The 19,930-nt window shown below is 37.8% G+C and overlaps 1 protein-coding gene across 32 annotated transcripts in view; it reads left to right on the top strand.

Moving 5' to 3' along the window:
* Positions 1 to 19,930, top strand: part of LOC115253893 (protein muscleblind) — a 1,330,915-nt gene that overhangs the window by 1,246,109 nt on the left and 64,876 nt on the right. For 24 of the 32 annotated variants that reach the window (XR_009999367.1, XR_009999369.1, XR_009999370.1 and 21 more), the window contains 2 exons: positions 5,588 to 5,953; positions 14,852 to 15,037. Coding sequence is in view for 23 of the 32 variants with exons in the window: in XM_062860470.1 (XP_062716454.1) it covers positions 5,588 to 5,953; positions 14,852 to 15,037 (552 nt within the window). In the remaining 9 variants the exon portion in view is untranslated. The remainder of the gene's footprint in view (positions 1 to 5,587; positions 5,954 to 14,851; positions 15,038 to 19,930) is intronic. The other 8 variants (XR_009999377.1, XR_009999374.1, XM_062860506.1 and 5 more) reach the window with 1 other exon arrangement.

Here is a 19,930-nt window from a genome sequence, read left to right as displayed (position 1 = left end):
GCGCCGTTGAGTCTTCTGTTGTCGAGTCGAGTAGAGAAAGATAATGCCACCTCCTCGGGAAGGGAACGACGCACACGTTGTGGAAGCAGCCAGTAGTGTGCCAGCTACCTACTATCCAACCGCAACGATCACAGAGAGTGCATCGCCAGCTCTATCTCTATGGCAGTGCGCGAACAATACCGTCCGTCAGGAAGCAGGTGCCGGTTGATGCCGTGCAGTGGAAAATTATGCTATTATTGCAGCTTTTCCTTTTCTTGGAAGTGGGCGGAAGGCTGCTGGGGAAAACCGTTTGGGAAAAGAGCTGTTGTGCGAATATTGTTATAACGATTTTAATTGGAGACGTGCACCGACGACGACTAGCAGGTAGTTGGTTGTGGTTGATTTTTCCCCGAGTCGAGAGGGAGCTTTTCACTCTACAATAATGGGTGCCTCTTGAAGGTTAATAGGAGAACTTGCAGTTCATCAGTTCCTCGTCGGTTAGCTTCGAAAGGGAACGGTAGTTCACTTGAGCAGTACCCACTTAAAAATGCTCCTTGACAGAAGGATGGCTTTTAATGGGAGCGCTTTTGAGGCTGATGGTTGAGTGTTCGCGAGAAAACACCAAATACATTTTATTTGGTAAGAATACCTGCAATACACTGATATATGTTGCCCTTCACTGACATTCACGAGATTTGTAGGTACATATGTCATAAACATACAGAAAAACTTGTAGTTAGAAGTCGCGGAATGTTGCTGATTGAGAGATGAATTTGTGGAAAAATCGCGTTCTGGTTGGATTCGAACCCACGAATCCGTATTTCTAGTCAACCAACTAAGCTACGCTCAACCAACTAAGCTACGGAACAGATAATAATTATGCGGAAAAGAAAGCCAAACTAGACCCGAGCTCACACCATGAACGCTCCTTTTTTCACAAACCATCTCTCCTTCGGTTAAGATGCCAATCCACAACACACACAACACACAAGTGAGAGCGAATTGTTTTTATATGAAGCCAAGACTTACTAGCCACCAAGCAGCCTGTCAGATCATCTTTTTATGGTAGGGGTGGTGGGGGTAAAGTGGACAATTTAAGCATTGTGGTTGTTTCCAGTGGAAATGCGGCAAAATCCATCTGCTTTTCCGAGTAACATGGAAGGTAATGATATACTCTAGAAATCTGGTAAGGGATTACATTGAAAAAATATTGTTTTCTTTGATTATTTTCTTCACCAAAACGTGCATAAAAATAGCGTGAAAAAAACCGGTGGGGGTAAAATGGACTATCGATGGGCTAAAATGAACAAGTCGTTAAAAGTTGTATAACAGCATATTATTTCTATGTTTTTAAATGCAAACTATCAAATATTAAAAGAATCCTTTATTTTGTTGTTTTCAAACTTTTAATACAAACTTTTAAACACACTTAAATAATTATTGTAAAAATAGTGTAAAAAACAAGCACTGTTTTGGATGAAAATGATATTTTGTAGATATAAAATATTTTTTTATAATTTTTTACTTCAACTATCTCACGACATACATGACGGCTGATGATGCTGGAGTTTGCAAAAAAAAAATATGGAATTTTGGTGAAATTTGAACCGATTGTCCATTTTACTCCCACCGTCTGATTATGTTAAAATTATTTCCAAAACTTTTTTTTCACAAAACCTAAATTTTTATTTCGTTCATGTATATTCTTCAATGTGGATTTCATTAGTTTAGGGTGTAAAACTTGTAATAATTTGAAAATAACTCACGAAAAAACCTTAGCAATGATAAGCAGATTTTACACCATTTCCGATTTTTCATGTGATTTTTAAAGTTTTTGTCATTTTGAAGAGGTTTATTTGATTTTAATGTTCAAGATCAGCAAAAGTATAATAATTCATGCTTAGGCATAAGCTCCAATCGTTAAAACATTTTGAAAAACAATAAAAGCCATGGAACTGTACCCTGTCCATTTTATCCCACCTGTCCACTTTACTCCCACCACCCCTACAGTAGACGTTCGTTCGGTGCAAACGGTTTAACTGCAATGCTTTTTAACTGCAACTTTTAAGTCCGTTAAGTGCAACAGTTTTGCAGTTATCACACCGCTATCTGTCAAAAACAAAACGTAAACAGTGTTGCGATGTTTTTCGGATGCACTACAGCTGCATTGCGATGTTTTTGAGTGCATTCTGGCTGCGTCCAAAAGCGATTGCCAACTGTTTGACGGCTGACAGTTGTTGCAGTTAGCGAATTTCATTCGGTAACTGAAACGTAAATATGTTGTACTTATCGAACGTCTACTGTAGCTTAATTGATTCAGCTTCGGAGTCGACACAGGTAATGTGTCGAACTCTTGGCGGATTATGCTGAGATGTTGGTGGCGTGGCTGACACTTGGAAAAGGTTTCCAAAGTGCTCGAGCCAGCATTTCAACTGGTCATCCTCGGCGGTCAGACGTGGATCAGCTTTCCAGACGTGTATTTCACGGGCATAAAAGCATTCATCATAATCCCACTGAAGCGACGTGAGACATCTTAGAGGAGGGATCGTCGCCAGTTTTTGCGGCATTCTCGCCTTCGTCGGCTAGGGTGTCCACCCACGCTCTGTTACCCCACCTTCATGAGCGTTTCACTTCCTTCTCGAGAGCCAAATAGCGCTGACGAGCTACAGCTTTGGCTCCTCGTGTTTTCGATCGCGGCTTTGACGTTCCTTCTTCCCATCTATCTTCCACCAGGTGTCACCTGTAATCGGTTCCGGGTTATTTGGCCAAACGCCATTTGGCCAAATGCCATTTGGCCGAACGCCATTTGACCGAAAGGGTCATTTGGTCGAATTTATCTTACCAACTCCATGAGATATAAGCATTTCAAGACATCGTGGTTTTTAAGTCAAAACTCGATCGCATATCCAGATTTGAGTTAAGACGAGAGCCACCCTAATCAAACATTTTTGAAAAAGGTACAGCAAACAAATGCAAACAACTTCTCTGAAGACACTAAGCGCCTGAAATTAACGATAACAGAGATAGAGATTTTTTTTCCTGCTGAAACGTGGACTCGAACCATAGTGCAGTGGATCACACAGGGGTGTCCGGCTATTTGGCCGAACGCCATTTGCCCTAAAGGGTCATTTGATCGAATGCCATTTGGCCGAATGCCAACTGGCCGAACGGTAAACTTTAGTGATTATGCCACTGTTTCCTGCATCAGTATAACTCGAAAGAGTTGCCTATGATTTAAAGAAGGATTTTTTTGATAAAATATTGGCAGTCTCAATGCCAACTAACCCCTGAAAATCAAAACTAGAAAGAATAGCCTATGATTAAAAGAAGGAAATATTTCTGATGATCACATTGGTAGTTAGAATGCCAAAAACTTCCCTTGAATTATGTTGATCATAATTCGGTCAAATGGCCCATTCGGTCAGATGGCATTCAGCCAAATGGCGTTCGGCAAAACAAAATTCGGCCAAATGGCGTTCGGCCATATGGCATTCGGCCAAATGACGGGACATCCCTGTGATCAACTGCACTATGGTCTGAGTCCACGTTTCAGCAGGAAAAAATTCCTACCTCTGTTATCGTTAATTTTAGGCGTTTGGTGTCTTCAGAGAAGTTGTTTGCAATTGCTTGCTGCATCTTATTCAAAAAAATTTATGGTGGCCCTCGTCTTAACTCAAATCTGGAATAGAAATTTTAATTTCGAGTCATATGCGATCGAGTACTTTAGCAAAGTTGTAGGCAATGCTACTTCGAGCAACTTTTCCGAATACACCTTTTATTTAGCTAATAATTTGAACATAGTAGGTCAAATTTGAGTTTTGACTTAGGATGATCCCTCAAAAAACGGGTTTTTCACAATATTTTTTATTTGTTTTTTTTTTCGAAAATGTGAGCTTCGGAACATTTGAAGAGCAAGTAATGACGCATATTTGTTCTGAACAATGCATCTTGTCATTCACATGTTATGGGCAGTATTTACTTAAAAACAACGATGACTTGAAATGTTTTTATCTCCTGGAGTTGGTAAGATAAACATGTTCTTTGTAGGCTGCACTACCAGCAAAGCCTACAGCTCGTAAGAACTTCTGAAGACCAGAGCTCCTTGTCGACTCACAATTTTACGCCCAATTAGAATGCAGGGAGTGCAAAAAGGTTTCAAGAGAGATTCCAAGAAGGATTTCACGGGGAGGACAGAGAAAGATCAAAGAAAAATTTCTCTAAAAGTGTAATGACTTTCAGGGATCTTACTACGGAACTTAAGAAGGAATTTAGGAACTCTTTGGAGGATTTCACGAGAGTTACAGATGGCTTCAAGGGAAAAGGAGCGTTACCGGAGGCTTCACAAGTTTCAGGAGTCTTCCGAAAGAGCTTTCAGGAGTTTCTAAGAGGTTTCAGATAGGTTTCTTGAGGTTTTCGCTCATTGAATCTTCCACAAAACCCCAAAACTCCATGAAAGCATCCCGAAATCCCAGCCTCTTGGATCACCCGAAGAAGGTCTCCTAAACAAATAAATTTCCTAAGCTAATGATTTTCTGGTCAAAAAATACGGGTTTCACAGCCCTAACTGAAATGTAACTAAAAGATCTCTTGTTGAAAAAACACAATTTATATCGATTTATATCGATGGTCGAAATAGACGACTGGCCAAAACTGGCGCTTCATCAATACCAATAATTAGTTTCGAACTTACGTCTCAGATTTAGTCAAGCTCCCTTATTTTTTTTTACTGGCAAGGAATTTATTTCGTATGTCTCTTCTTCTTATTCTTTATGGCTCTACGTCCTCACTGGGACTTGGCCTGCCTTGCTTCAACTTAGTGTTCTTTGAGTACTTCCACAGTTATTGATTGAAGGGCTTTCTTTGCCTGCCATTGCATGAATTTGTATATTGTGATGCAAGTACAATGATACACTATGCCCAGGGAGTCGAGAAAATTTTCCCGACTGGAACGGGAATTGAACCCGCCGTCTCCGGATTGGCGATCCATAGCCTTAACCACTAGGCTAACTGGAGACCCCGTTTGTCTCGTTTATTTTAAAAATCCTCCGTAAACTCTATAGACCGCAATTAACTACTCAATAAAAATACAAGCACTATAAACTTAAAAAATCGTGCTTATATTCGATGTTTTGAATATGATAAAATAAAAAAAAAGTGCTGAATGGAAGTGGTATCACAACATCAATCGACTTCCATTTGACGACGATTGATACTCTTGTCAATATTTGGTACACCTCAATCACTGTCGATGCAATCAGTGCCGTAGGCATATCCTGCTTGTTTTTCTAAACTTTAGTTCCAACCGCTTGTTTAGCGAAGCCACTTGAGTTGATCACTCTCCATTTGAATGCCCTATAATGAAAACCAGCAGACACTGTTCACATAAAAAAGCGAATGAATATCGATCACACATATCCCGCTTCCCCGGCAAATTATACTACTCCTCGCTTGAACATAAACCGAAGCAACGAATGTTAAAAGCTCTCTGCTTTCCTTCTACTTTCTCATCCCATCCACGAACCACCACACACACTGATATCGTCATTGTAAAAACAAACAAACTCTCCCATTGCCCCCGGAATGCGCGGATTTTCGCGATGGACTCCAGAATGGCGCCACAACGACGGCGGTTGCGACCGCAGGAGTACCTCCGGGGGCGGCGGCCGCCGCACTAGGATTTACGATCTCCTGGGGAGGCCACCCGCACCATCCGGCACCCTACACGACGTACGTCCTGAGCCATCATCACACCAACAACGGCAGCAGTTGCGTCCCGGCCATAATGAATGGTATCCCGAGCCCAATCAGCAATGGTTGCCCCAGCCAGAGTAGCGGCAGCACCAATAACAACAACAACAGCCATCATCACACCAGCAACACCACCTGTAACACCTCCCCCAACCATAATAATAACAACAACAACAACAACCACATCAGTACCAATAACAACAACAGCCAAGGCGGCGCCTGCAAAGTAATTGCCCGAGAAGAGTATACCTTTCTACTTACTTCTTTTACTTTTACGGAGCTTGTACCTTGTACCATCTCTCTACAGTGATATGGTTTCTTTTTTGTAAGTGTTGCTCCCGTTTGCTGCCTGCGGTTTGTTCTTTTGATTTTTGCTCTGATTTTGGTTTTGTTTTTTTGGACAGATTTGGACATTAGTATTACGTTTTGGGAATGATTCGTTACTTGTTCTAAAACATAGTTTTTAACATCCTATTCAACATTTTTCAAAATCCACGGCCTAACCCTAATGTCCAATGGGCAATTGTCCACGCCTAACCCTAATGTCTGAATGTGCCATCGAAAACGGAAGCCACCAGAAAAGCGGTTGCCCTAGAACGCAACAAATTAGTCATGCTTTCCTCACGCCACTGCCAGTTCTATCTGTCCTGGAGTCGAATGCTTCCCTCACAGTTCAACTGCCAAACAGAAAGCTTCCACAAGCCGAAAACAAACACCAATCAATCAAAGCGAGACAACCTGACATGACTCCCCCTAACTAGGTCTGGAGGAGTTCTTCCTAAAAAGCGAAGTCCCGAACAAACAGTCTGCTTTTTACGCGTGTCGATGCTGCACCCAAGAAATGCTTTAGCCTGATTATTGCCAATTGATTTTGGTACAGGCTCCGGCTGAGTGTCTGTACCTAGTGTCGGTGTGTGTGTTTATGTGTTTGCCCTTAGGAACCCCCGTATACGCGTGCGCAGCAGTATCAGCAGCCTTTTATCCTGAAATCCCGAATGACCCTACCCAAACCCATTTCGATTGTTATTTGTTACTCTTTGCCGACGCTTTTCGTTTGTGGGTGAGAACTGTCACCCGTGCCAGCTGTGCTTTAGTTCAAGTTGTGTGTCAAGGATGACAATTATTATTACGTTTGAATAGTAGAAAACATATAAGCTTCCATTTTATGTTCATATAATGCGATGTGGCAGAAGTACAACAATGGATGAAAGAAAGAAATTACATCAAGAATATTAGTAGTTTGAATTTCATTTGTGTTTATTATATTTTTTTTCTATTCGATCTATTCCAAATCATTCGTACAGATACGCTTAACCATATCACATGGAAAACTAAATATCAAACAGTGTAACAGCATATGACGACCGTGACGATGCATGATATGGCGACCGTAACATTTAAAAGTATACTTTTCTTACTTCGATTTCCAACTGATACCATTAATTTTAATTAGAGTTGAAAACATGGCTTTTACTAGGAAATGATCAGACATTTTTAGTTTACTGATTGCCAAAGTAATTCAGGAGGAAAGCTTTGGATCGAATTGGCTAGAGCATTTGCGATTATCCCAATGTTCAATGTTGTTAATTTTTAGAAAACACTTGAAATTTGAGATACAGAAATACAGAGATGAACATGTCGCGGGCTGAAAGCTCTTCAATAAAAATAATAATTAAAAAAAGATAGAGAAAACTAAGATATCTTAAAACAATATAATAGCATATGACAACCGTGACGATGGACATGGCGATCGTAACAACAGGAAATATACTTGTTTTGGTTCCAAAATATGAAGATATAATTTTCACAAGGGAAATCTCAATGTCTTTAGTTTACTGTGTATCAAAGTATTTCAGGAGGGAATCATATGATCGAATTGTGGAAATCTTAATATTCAATGATGTAAAATTTTAGAATAAACTTGGTATTTGAGAAATGGAAAATTAAGATATCTACGAACAGTATAACAGCACATGACGACCGTGACAATGCACAATATGACGACCGTAGAAGAAAAAAAATCGTTTCAATCCTCCTGAAGCAATTTTTAGAGCAGATCCCTGCTGAAATCCTTCCGAGAAGTTATTTATTGCAAAAGCATTTAAAAGTTTGGAAATCAAGCGCTGCTCATCTGCAATGCATTCTGTGTGCCACTTTCAATTTATGGTAATTTCTTCACCCAGTTGCAGTTCTCAAGACTGCATTTTCCATTCTTTTTCCCCCCTCTATTTTGAACTATTTCATGCAAGTTTTCTCGCTCTAGCTGCTTTTTTGTTAGTCATTGTGAACCCACCTGAAGCTTTCAGTCTTTCAATCTACCTGCCTGCCTATATTCGTCCCATCTGCCTTCTTCGTCAAACAGTGCTGGTGATCGTTTGAGAAGTTCCCTTTCTCAAAGGAAGCTTTCGACCGAACGATTTCTGTTTGAACATTTATTTTCCGCAAAAGCCCCGCGTGAGTGCGGTTGTCGAGCTTAATTGCATTTTTATGTTAATGCGTTAAACCGCGCAATATTGCACGACCCACGGTAGCAGGTAGACGGAAGCTCTCTCCCAATAATGCCCCACTTGCGGGTGGTATGCGCTTCCTTTTGGCTGGTACTTGCACTGCACGCTGAGCTATGGGTCGTCACTCTTCTGGCAGGCAGTAGTCAGCTATTGTTGTGATGAAGTTTCGCAGTTTGATCTCGAATAGAAAAGGATAACAGAAGTTGAACGCCATCAAATATAAGTATTCTTTTGTTACATATTTTATATATAAATATTCTTTATTTTTATTTTTTTATTTGTATTAACGATATTTTTAGCCCAAGGCTAGTTCATCTCGGGTCCCACGCTTCACTTCCCTTCCGAAGGAAGAACTCACATTTTGCGAATTTGTCGGGAGTGGGATTCGATCCCAGGTCCTCGGCGTGATAGTCAAGTATTCTAACCATCACACCTGGTCCGCTTCTCTTTATTCTTTAACAATATTATTTATTATTTTAAATTTCTCACTAAAATTAATTACTTTTAGAATACATAGATCATCGAGAACTTGAAGAAATTGATGATCTCGTAAAATTTGTCATACCCATATATATGACAATTTTCTAATTTTTAAATATATTTTTTTTATATATTACTAGCTGTCCCGGCAAACTTTGTACTGCCTGCCTTCTACGTTTTTTGATACGCAGTTCTGTAGAGGAATGGCTTGCAAAATGCAATTTCAGATTCTCCCATTTTTCTTGCCTTCCCGGTCCCTTTTCTCAATTATGTTTTCGTACGAACACGTCGAAGCCCTGCACGAATTCGAATGCAACGATGAAAGAATTATTTGCTTCCGTTCACCTGTTCCTGAGCCTATTCGTGACATACAAACACCATTCCGACTAGATGCATCATTAAATCTTCTAAGGCTCGTCTAAAGTGAGCAGAGATTGTCAAATCCTAATAACATGATTCAGAAAATTGTAGTTCCCTCTACTAATTTTGATGGAAAATCATAATTGGAAAATTAAGGATTTGGAAACCAGTAAATTGAGAAAAATTGCGGCCTTTTTGAGAGTTTCGTATCTTTTTTTTAATCCTAGTGTTAACGTTAAGTGTAGGGGGATCGGATGTGATTGGTATTATGCTAGCGGGGATTTGCAGCTTCCAGTCTCTATGTAATCATAAACGGATATTGGTTCAACACCTGACGTTTAGGTGCCTTTTTCAAAGGATCTGCAAATTGTACAGGTTTTAATATAGGTTTAAGCATAATTCTACATAATCTTACAGATACAGTCCCTCCGTTTATTCGTGAGGTTATGTATGTGTACAAATCACCACTTTGTACACAGCAACGCAAGACTGCAAAATCCATAATACCAGGCGAAAATCCCAGCTAGCATAGTTAAAGTTAAATTTTGATTATTCTTGTTTTTTGTGACACTAGATGTATGATCGGTTACATAATTACCTAACTTGAGACAAAATTTCATCGAAATCGAACATGGTATTTTTTAAAACGACTTTGTTTTTTCTTGAAATGATTTTTTGCAGTGTAGGGCTCAATTTGGATTTTATCATTGTGTTTTTTCTTTAAACTTAACTTATTTTATGATAATCACCCATTAACCCTTTTTTGTAGAGCATTCATATTTTATTAAGCCCATTTGAAAAAAAAAACACATTGAAAAAGTTCAGCCTTTTTCAAATGACAAACTAGATAATGTTTGAAGAAACTAAAAATCCCAGTACACTGGGTCAAATATTTGTCCAAAAAGAAGCCAATGCTCAAACATCTTGTTTGACTAGATTGGATTTTTATTAGTATCAAACAGATGTTTGATCTTTAGTTCATTCTTTGTCAAATATTTGACTTGAGGTCTTTCGAGTGTAGAATTAGCATCTAAGTTAAAATACACATTAATAAAAATAAAAAAAATAAAAACTTGAGGTCTGACGTCTGAGTATGCAAAGTGACTTTCTAGTCAAAGTTTAGTTTCTCAGGAATTCAAAAAAATATTAAGTGGAAATAGCTGTTTACAAAATTTTCCACCGTTGAGAAAATTCATAATTAAAAGCCGGAAAAACTATGTCCGAACTCATGGAAAATTTTCTAAAAAATATTTTAGAGAAGGTAATTTCATAAGCTTTGATCGTTGGCATTTTTGGAATGAACTTAATTTTCGTTCCTGAGTTGTGGCAAATTTTGTGAAAATGACCATATAATATAGGCTTACATGGTCATTTTCACAAAATTGGCCATAGCTCAGTAAAGAAAAAAAAATACATTCCACAAATTTCAGCGATCAAAGTTTTTTGAAAATTTTCCGCTAGTTCGGGCATAGTTTTTCTGGCTTTTCTTTATGAATTTTCTCAACGGTGAAAAATTTTGTGGAAAACTTTTTCCACTTCATATTTTTTTGAATTCCTGAGAAAATTTGCTTTCGTTGTCATTAAAAAACTTTGTTTCTACGATGCTTCGTTCTTGAGTTATGATTTTTAAAGGAAAATGCTTCTATGGCACATTTGGACATTTTACAACAAAATTGGCCATAACTCGAAAACGAAAAACAGTGCATTCCAAAAATTTAAGCTATCAAAGCTTATAAAATAACATTCTCAAAAATATTTTTCGAAAATTTTCCAAGAGTTCGAGCATAGTTATTCCGGCTTTTCTTTACGAGTTTTCTGAACTTTGCAAATTTTGTGGGAAACTTTTTCCAGGTCATATTCCTGAGAAAATTTGCTTTCATTTTCTAAAAAACTTTGTTTCTACGATGCTTCGTTCTTGAGTTATGATTTTTCAAATTAAGTAGTGTCAGGGGCAAACAAAAAAATTCCACCTGAGTTTCCCGGGAAAATAGGCGACCATGAATTTTTCTCATTTTTTTTTGTTCCATGTCCATGTCCATGTCCATGAGCTCTGCCTGTGGAATAAGTTTAATGAAAATCTGAGACCCTTCGGCCCAATTTGTACGATAATAAAAAAAATGCCCATATGTAACGCTATCAAATCCCAGTACCACATATCCATTGAATAATCCAACCACTTCCTAAAAATCAAAAACTCGATTTTCTTGCGCAGGGATTGTCACCAAATTTTCCTATTTCAAGATATTGCTATTTTTTTCTTCCTCCTCGTAGACTTTTGGTCACACAATATTTTTAAAATTTGTATGGAGCGTAGACTTTGGTCACAAGAACCACCACCCTTGAACAGGCCCAGTTTCTATTGAGCCATCTGCTTTGTAATTTTTTTTAGTAACGTCAAAGTTTTCAGCAAACTGTCCCTTAAAATAGTTTTCATAAATGTTATTTTTTATGAATCATTCTAATTTTTTAAGACTTCATAAAAGACCAAATTTGTCTATATACACAGCGTAACAAAAATTAACTTTTGGTCTGTCTCAAGAGCAAACTTATGTGTCTCTGACAGATTTTGGGCCGCTGAATCCGAATCCGGGCTCAGATTTGCTCCAACACGTCACAATTTTGAGCTATACCTCAATTTATAGGGCAAAATATGCGATTTTGGGCTTTTTTGACTGCAATTTATTAGGCATGGAAAGATTTTTTTTAATCAATCAAAAGGTTAATTGGTCAGTTAACATCTAAATTAACGACTCATGCAAAATATTTCGTTTTACCAAATCGAATTTGATAGTTTTAAGCGATTTATGTTAGGTACGATATTTCCCATACAAGTCACCCTCCAAAAGTTGCATGCAAGTTTTCATACTAACATAAAATGCTTAAATCTATCAAATTTGATTAGGTAGAGCGAAATATTTTGCATGAGTCGTTAATTTAGATGTTAAATGACCAATTAACCTTTTGATTGATTAAAAAAAATATTTCCATGCTTAATAACTTGCAGTCAAAAAAGCCCAAAATCGCATATTTTGCTCTATAAATTGAGGTATAGGTAGGTATTGTGACGTGTTGGAGCAAATCTGAGCTCAAATTCGGATTCAGCGGTCCAAAATCCTTCGGAGACACATAAGTTTGCTCTTGAGACAAAAAAATGTTGCGCTGTGATATGTATGCTTTTCCATGTCAGTTTGGTTCCATTGTGCATGGGGTCTAGAACCCAATTATCGAAGCCAAAAATGTGTGTGCCTAAAGCTTCACTTTTGTGTGGATTATGTCTTTGAAAAGGCATCTTTCTCATGTTTGTTTTTCTTATTATTGTTGATTGTGTATTTATTAATTTTCATGGTATTATCTAATATAGTCACATCTTATCAGATTGAGCTGTTTCGTTTTTCTTTGCTAAAATTAGTAAGATATTTTTCTTCTATTTTTTTTTACAGTTTTACTATATTTAAAAAAAATCCGTTTTGTAAAACTGCAAAATCTTGTAAACAAGTAGTATGGTGCGCTATGTATAATAAATAAATAATAATACTAATCTGAACCACTTTGTATCTTAGGGTTTCAGTATGTAGAAAAGTTGTTTTTAAATTTTGAAAAATTTTTGGTTTCTATTTTTTTTTCAAGGATTCTTTTTGGTGAACCATTATATTTTTTCAGATTTCTGGAACAATATCTTCAACAAGAAATTCCTGATCTCACTTTTTGACAGCTGCTCACTTTTTGACAGCTGTTCAACTGTTTGGCAGTTGCCAAAAGGTGATTGAATGAATCGCTTACAAAAAATAATAAAAAAAATCAAACATTTTCGCACAATTTTAAATTTTTAAGAGGTGTACAGGATTTTAAAGGTATGTGTTTAAAATAAAAATCTAAGTGAAATGATTATTTTAGAAAATGAGCACTGTTATTTCTTTTCGCAAGGATTAACACAGTATCTCCAACAATAAAATAACTTATATTTTGAATCAGTTTGTTTCAAAACTATTATGAAAATTTTCAACTAATTAACAATACACTCTTTTTGTTAAACAGCATTGCATTCAACTTTAAAATATGTTTGGATTTTTCTGCAAATCAGCAAGAAAAGTAGAATTGAACAGAGTTCCTTCAAACTATGGGTTGCGATTCACTGGTGAGTCTGGTGGGCTGATTTTTGACAAGTCGTTGGGATATGTCAATCTAACTCATGTCAATTTTTTTTTGTTAATTTTTCCCGAAATCTGCATATAATTTCTTGAATAATCGGCTGAACTTTTGAATAGTCTATTCAATTCCGATACAAATTCTAAAACTATGAGGAGCTACCAGAAATTTTAGATTTTTCCCTCTAATATTTTGAAAGAAATGAGTGCATGCTCTTGCTTGGCTAGATTTGTTGAAGATGCAATTGCCAGAATCTAAAGATGAAACCACCGTGGCTGAATTTAATTAATTCAGATCAAGCGCAATTCAATTTTAAAATTTTAAGACATAGGGTAGCCTTTTCAGCCTGATGCTTTTTTTGAATATTGAAGTTAATACAAGAGAAAACGAGAGGAAAAACTCATGGTTTGTAGAGATAATTCAGAGCTCCTTAATTTTTCTGCATCTTTTTGAAGTTCTTCAGAAGATTGAAATAACCAATATAACTTCAAAATCTCTGTAGAGATATTTAATACACTATAATTGAATTGAATTGAATTGAATGTGAAAAATGAAAATTTTGAATATATCACGGAAATTTCAAAAATATTAAAATGACAAAAAAATCGGACATTAAGGGTAACGTAACGCATGCTCTACACAACCTATAACTGTTTTCTTTTCTTTTTCATTTGTTGATTCTAATTTAACAGCTCTTCTTATTCTTTATGAATCTACTTCCGCAGTGGGACTTGGCCTGCCTCACTTCAACTTAGTGTTCTTTCAGCACTTCCACAGTTATTAATTGAAAGGGCTTTCTTTGCCTACCTTTGCATAATTTTGTATATTGTGAGGCAAGTACATGCAATGATACTCTATGCCCAGCGAGTCGAGAAAATTTTCGCGACCGGAACGGTAATCGAACCCGCCGTCTCTGGATTGGCAATCCATAGCCTTAACCACTAGGCTAACTGGATACCCACAGTTACAGTTACAGCTCTTAGCAACAACGATAAAGTTTTGTCGTCACAAAGGCTATCAAGTCTAACGCCTAAAAAAATATTCGGATGTGCTAACCGAACCCTTTTTAACCATATGAAACTCACGAGAATACCAAAGTGATTTCCGTTTAAAATTTTCCAATTAACGAACAAGAGAAATGTATCTACGCCAGCAGCGAATAAACCAAATACTCACTAAACTACTACAACTCTCGATTATTGGAGATTTCTTTTTCATATGAATAATATTTGCAGATTTGGTCTATCATGAGCCATTCTACTTATCAACGTGGAATATTTTTTTTTTCTTTGCTTTATATTTTTATAAATTCCACATTTTTTTCGTTATTAATTATACATATTTTTTGTACGCTAGAGGTGCATCTTCTAATTCAGGAATGTTGAAAATATAAAAATTTGTTAGTTTTGGCCAATGACAGCCATCAAAAGAGGATGTTAACAAAGTTTTGGTTTTGTCATTTTATTCTTATAATCTTTTTTAAAACACTTCATCCATTTGTAACTATGCTATGCCTTTCTGGTCGTAAAAAAATCCTAATAAAAAAAACTCCAAACCCCTCAAACCACACCGCGTATAATAATCGTGCACTTTTCCCCTCTTTTTTCTTCTTCTTCCATCAACCGACACAGGCAACCAATCCCTACCTGGCCAGTATGCCCACGAGCACGTACAGCCCGTACTTCCCGCCCGGTCACCTGATGCCGACCCTGTTAGGCCCTGCGGATCCCTCGGCCGTATCGCAGGTGGGACCCGTCGTACAGCAAACCCTGGTGCCGGCCACCCAGCAGAAGATTCCCCGCTCCGACAGGCTCGAGGTACGTTTTTCCATGTCCAATGTTGCTCGGGTGGGGGTGGGGAAAACCCCCTCACCGCCACCATTTTTTTGTGATTCGATATAGATTTAGGCGCCTTATACATACTGTATAGTTTTCTGTCTTGCTATTTCTTACCCTTAAATTATACGAAGCGATAAACGAAAAAGAAAATGCAATCGTTTACGCTTTGACTATGTATCCATATTATGAATATCGATAGAACGCTTTACCTGTACAGAAATGAGACATGTTTTGTGATGTCTGTACTTATGCGCACCTCACTGTTTTTTTATTTTATTTTTTTACCTAATATACTATAAAACAAACTAGTTTGTATGTAAATGTACATTATGTTTCTACCGGATTGTTAAGATTTACCAAGCTGCCTATTTATCTATTTCTTACATATACTGTAATGTACACTGAACGATCACTTCTACTATATTCCTTAATATTCCGCTGTGTATAGATTTAACTACTTTTTAACAACCGACTAGTACTAGATTAAACAAAACGCCTAAATTTCATGTGACGCAGCGGAGGAATATTCAAAGACTTGATGAATGTTAACAAAAATTTAAAAAAAAAATCTCAAAAATTGCCTACACAACTTTTTTGAGATAATTTTACAAAAAAAAATCCCCGATTCTTATTCATTTTACAAATATTTTCATACAATAAAAACTGTTTTGAAGATGAAGTACTTTAAAAATAAACGATAAAAAAAATCCAAAATACAATAAGAAAGATTTCAAAGCAAAAATTATTGGAGATTATGTAGTACACTCACCATTGGTGAAAATTCCCAAGATTACTTTTGAATTCCAACATTTTCAAATCTTCAATAGTTTCCTTCTGTTCTTTCATTACAACACCATCATCGGTAAAGCCTTTGACAATTCCTCTAGCTTCGGTTCATCTAAAACAACTTCGCTGTACATAACTTCTAGAGTAAGCAATTAAAATACGAACAGTAAATGATCGGTTCTCAAAAGCGCTACGATTCTAAAAAAATAAACAAAATCATAACGGAATGATACGATTGAGCAGTTTGCTTCAAAATCTGTAGCGAAGTATTAAACCCAAAAGTGCTGATGGAAAAACTTATCTCAACCAAACTCAGTGTCTTGTGTAGAGCATTCGAATGATTGAATTCTTTGTGGACCGTTAAACACCGTTGCCAATATTTGAAGAAAAGTTAAATCATATTAAATCTCGCTTCAGCGCACGTTTGTTCCTTTTCTACCATTTAATACATATTCACACCCACACATTTATTCAACTGTACCGTACGTTTAATGCCGAACTCTCTCTCTCTGTCTCTGTTTTCTGAATGTGTATTCTAAAGCGCAAATAACTCTTTGGTTAGATTCATTAAGTTTTTTTTTCATTCATGGTAAAACCTCAGCGGTGAGATTGAAATGTGTTTCCAATCAAGGGTAAAGGCAATGAGGGGGGGTTTGGTGAATCCCACCAAAAATCAAAACCTATTCAACCGTGTCCGATCGGAAGGGTACTCGTGTGGTTGATTGGTTAGCCGGTTGGGCGACGCCACAATACTGGCTACTGGCTGCACTGCTCTGACTGGACTGTTCCAATCAGCTGAACAAGCAAGATTGATAGAGTCCAGGATGTTCGGCGCGAGCTGCGAGTCACGAGTAACACCACGGTACTCGTTGCGTTAAAATAAATAACTGCGTGTTGATTCGGGATATTTATTGCAATGAAAAATATACGCAGGGAATTGGGTATGAAGTGCGCTGGGTAGGATCAGCTCCTGTGAGAAGTGTGTCAGCTTCTGTGAGAGGCTTGTCAGCTTCGGTGAGAAGCTTCTCAGCTTCTGTGAGAAGCTTGTCAGCTTCTGTGAGAAGCTTGTCAGCATCTGTGAGCAGCTTGTCAGCATCTGTGAGAAGCTTGTCAGCTTATGTGAGAAGATTGTCAGCTTCTGTGAGAAGCTTGTCAGCTTCTGTGAGAAGCTTGTCAGCTTCTGTGAGAAGCTTGTCAGCTTCTGTGAGAAGCTTGTCAGCTTCTGTGAGAAGCTTGTCAGCTTCTGTGAGAAGCTTGTCAGCTTCTGTGAGAAGCTTGTCAGCTTCTGTGAGAAGCTTGTCAGCTTCTGTGAGAAGCTTGTCAGCTTCTGTGACAAGCTTGTCAGCTTCTGTGGAAAGCTTGTCAGCTTTGTGAGAAGCTGCCTCAGGTTTGTGAGAAATTTGCTTGTGATATGTTGTTACGAGGCACATTTCACCCCAACTCCCCTATCAATGAACTGAACATACTGTACTGTCTGTGTGAAATGAACCCCTCCTCCAAATGGACTGGGCACTACGGGATCTCGCGACAGGAAGTGCAATGTTTATTTATAGCACGAAATGAAAATCAAATTATGGTTCACAACACAGTTTTTTCGCCGTTGATCGCCCATCAGTTATATTGTGACCAATTCTTGGCTGTAGCACAGCAGTGCAACCGGGTGGAAGTCCGAAATCACCGCATATACACATATACACATATTACGGACACACTGGACAAGGCACATTGAAGTGAGAAGGGCAATTTGTTACCTTAATGTGACCCGCAGTTCACGTCGCTTGTCCTAGCAGTTCCTCGAAGTTCCATCGAGGAAAATCCATGGGCGGTGGGAGCTTCCTAGGCTGTTCTTGCCGTTTTTTTTTATAAATTCAGCTATTCAAGTGTTGAAGTGATAAACAGTCAAAAAACCAAAAAAAGCAGAAATTTCGAATAAATAAAAAATAATAGTCAAAAAACAATCCCGCTAGTAAAAATGTGAATCAAATTTAAGATGTGTTACTATTTGTCTCTAATATTTGAAAGTAAAAAAAGGAAAAAGGTTGAAATAATTTAACATTTAAAGTTTGATGAACTTCGTTTCCTTTTTTTATTTTCACTTTATTATTGTTTCTAATTTTCTTTTATTTTATTTTATCGTCCAGATATCCTTTAACTAAGACCTTTTTATTTATTAATACCTACTTAGTGTATGCTTACTTTTTACATAGTTAAAGTTTTTATCATTTTTGTTTCTATCATTTTATTTTTTTCCTTTTATCCATTTTACTACCCCCATTTTCCCCGCCATCCGTACGTCACTGTCGCAATTCAGTGCCATTTCTGGTATGGTGTACTGTTTTGGCGCATGTCGTTTATCACAATATTTCACGCCGTGTGTGCAAATTTGTTTCGAATGCAGACTGGTATTCGTCGTCGTAGTCGTCGTCGTCATCACCGTTGAAATGATGTTGAGGATTTGACTTTTTGATGATTTTTTTTTCTCGTTCGAAGCCTACCGAGTTGGGGTACTCCAGTTGTCACAACTCAGTTCAGGTTGACAGGTTGTGTATGTGTAGCTGGGGGACGACTGGTCAGCTGGATCAATTTCAAAATGTAGTGAACTCGACCCGAACACTGCTAGGAACCAGAACCGGAAAATTGCCACTGTCAGCGGATGAAAAATACGACGGCACGCGTTGATAAATTGATCGTTAGGTGCAATGGCACGTGAATGCATCAATTAAACAAGGGCCGAAATGGGGGAGTGGACGTGCAGGGTGTGTTTAATTTTTTTAGAGAAAGACTTGATAAGGACAGTTAAAAGTTCTACCAGAACTTACCAGATTCTGTAAGTAACCAGTAAAGTTATAAGAAAAGCTTGCCATACCAGTTAATTCGAAGCTTGTCTCCTTCTGGAAAAAGTTTGTCAGTTTTTGTGGAAACTTGTCAGTATCTGTGAGAAACTTTCAAGCCTTTTTGAGAAATTGTTCAGCCTCTGTGAAAAGCTTGTCAATTTCTGTGAGAAGCTTATGAGCTTCTATTAGAAGCTTGTCAGCTTCTGAGATAATCATGTCAGATTCTGTGATTAGCTTTTCAGCTTGAGTGAGAAGCTGGTCATCTTCAGTGAGAAGTTGATCAGTTTACGCGAGAAGCTAGTTACTTTCCACGAGAAGCTTATCACCTTCGATGAGAAGCTTGTCAGGTTCCATGAGAAGCTTGTGAGCTTCGATGAGAAGCTCATCAACTTCCGTGAGAAACTTATCAACGTCCGTGAGAAGCCTATCAACACCCGTGAGAGGCTTCAAAGCTTGTGTTAGATTCTTGTCAGCTTCTGTGAGAAGCCTTAAAGCTTCTTTGTGAAGCCTGGCAACTCTGTCAGAAGCTCGTAAGTGTCTGAATGTAACAAACCAGTTTCTGTGAGAAGTTTGTCAGCATGTGTGAGAAGTCTGTTGGCATCTGTGAGTAGCCTATTGCTTTTTTAGAAGCTTTTCAGTTTCTATAAAATAGTTCTTCAAGAGATGCTTACAAGCTACTGATAAGAATAAAAGTTTTTAAAGCTTCGGTGAGACAAACCTAGCAGCTTCTTTGAGAATGCTTTCAGCATCTGCGAGAGAATCTATCTAGTGTTTGTAAGTGAAGCTTTCCAGCTTCTGTGCGAGAAGCTTTGCGGCTTCGATAAGAGAAGCTCTTCAGCTCCAGTAAATGAACTTCTCTTGTCTCTGGAATAGAAGCTTTCAAGCTTAGGTGAGAGATTGTTTTGATGAGATAAGCATTTTATCATCTACGGGGAGAGGGACTTTCATCTTTCTGGGATAAAAAAATCCAGATTTTGTTAGACAATCTTCTGTGATAAAAGATGCCTCTATAAAACAAACATACCTCTTCGATGAGAGAAGTTTTCTAGTTTCTGTGAGCGAAGCTATCCAAGTCATTTGAGAGAAAATTTCCTGCTTCGATGAAACAAATTTCTTGTTTCTTAAAGATAAACTCCTCAACTTGAGTGAGAGAAGCTTTTCAGTTTCCGTGAGAGAAAAATCAGCTTCTGTGACAGAAGCTCCTAGCTTTCGTGAGAGAAGTATTATGCTTTGGCGAAAGAAGCCGCCCAGT

The sequence above is a fragment of the Aedes albopictus genome, chromosome 3 (genome assembly GCF_035046485.1).
Source record: "Aedes albopictus strain Foshan chromosome 3, AalbF5, whole genome shotgun sequence".
Lineage (NCBI taxonomy): Eukaryota > Metazoa > Arthropoda > Insecta > Diptera > Culicidae > Aedes > Aedes albopictus.
This window is presented reverse-complemented; position numbering and strand designations above follow the sequence as displayed.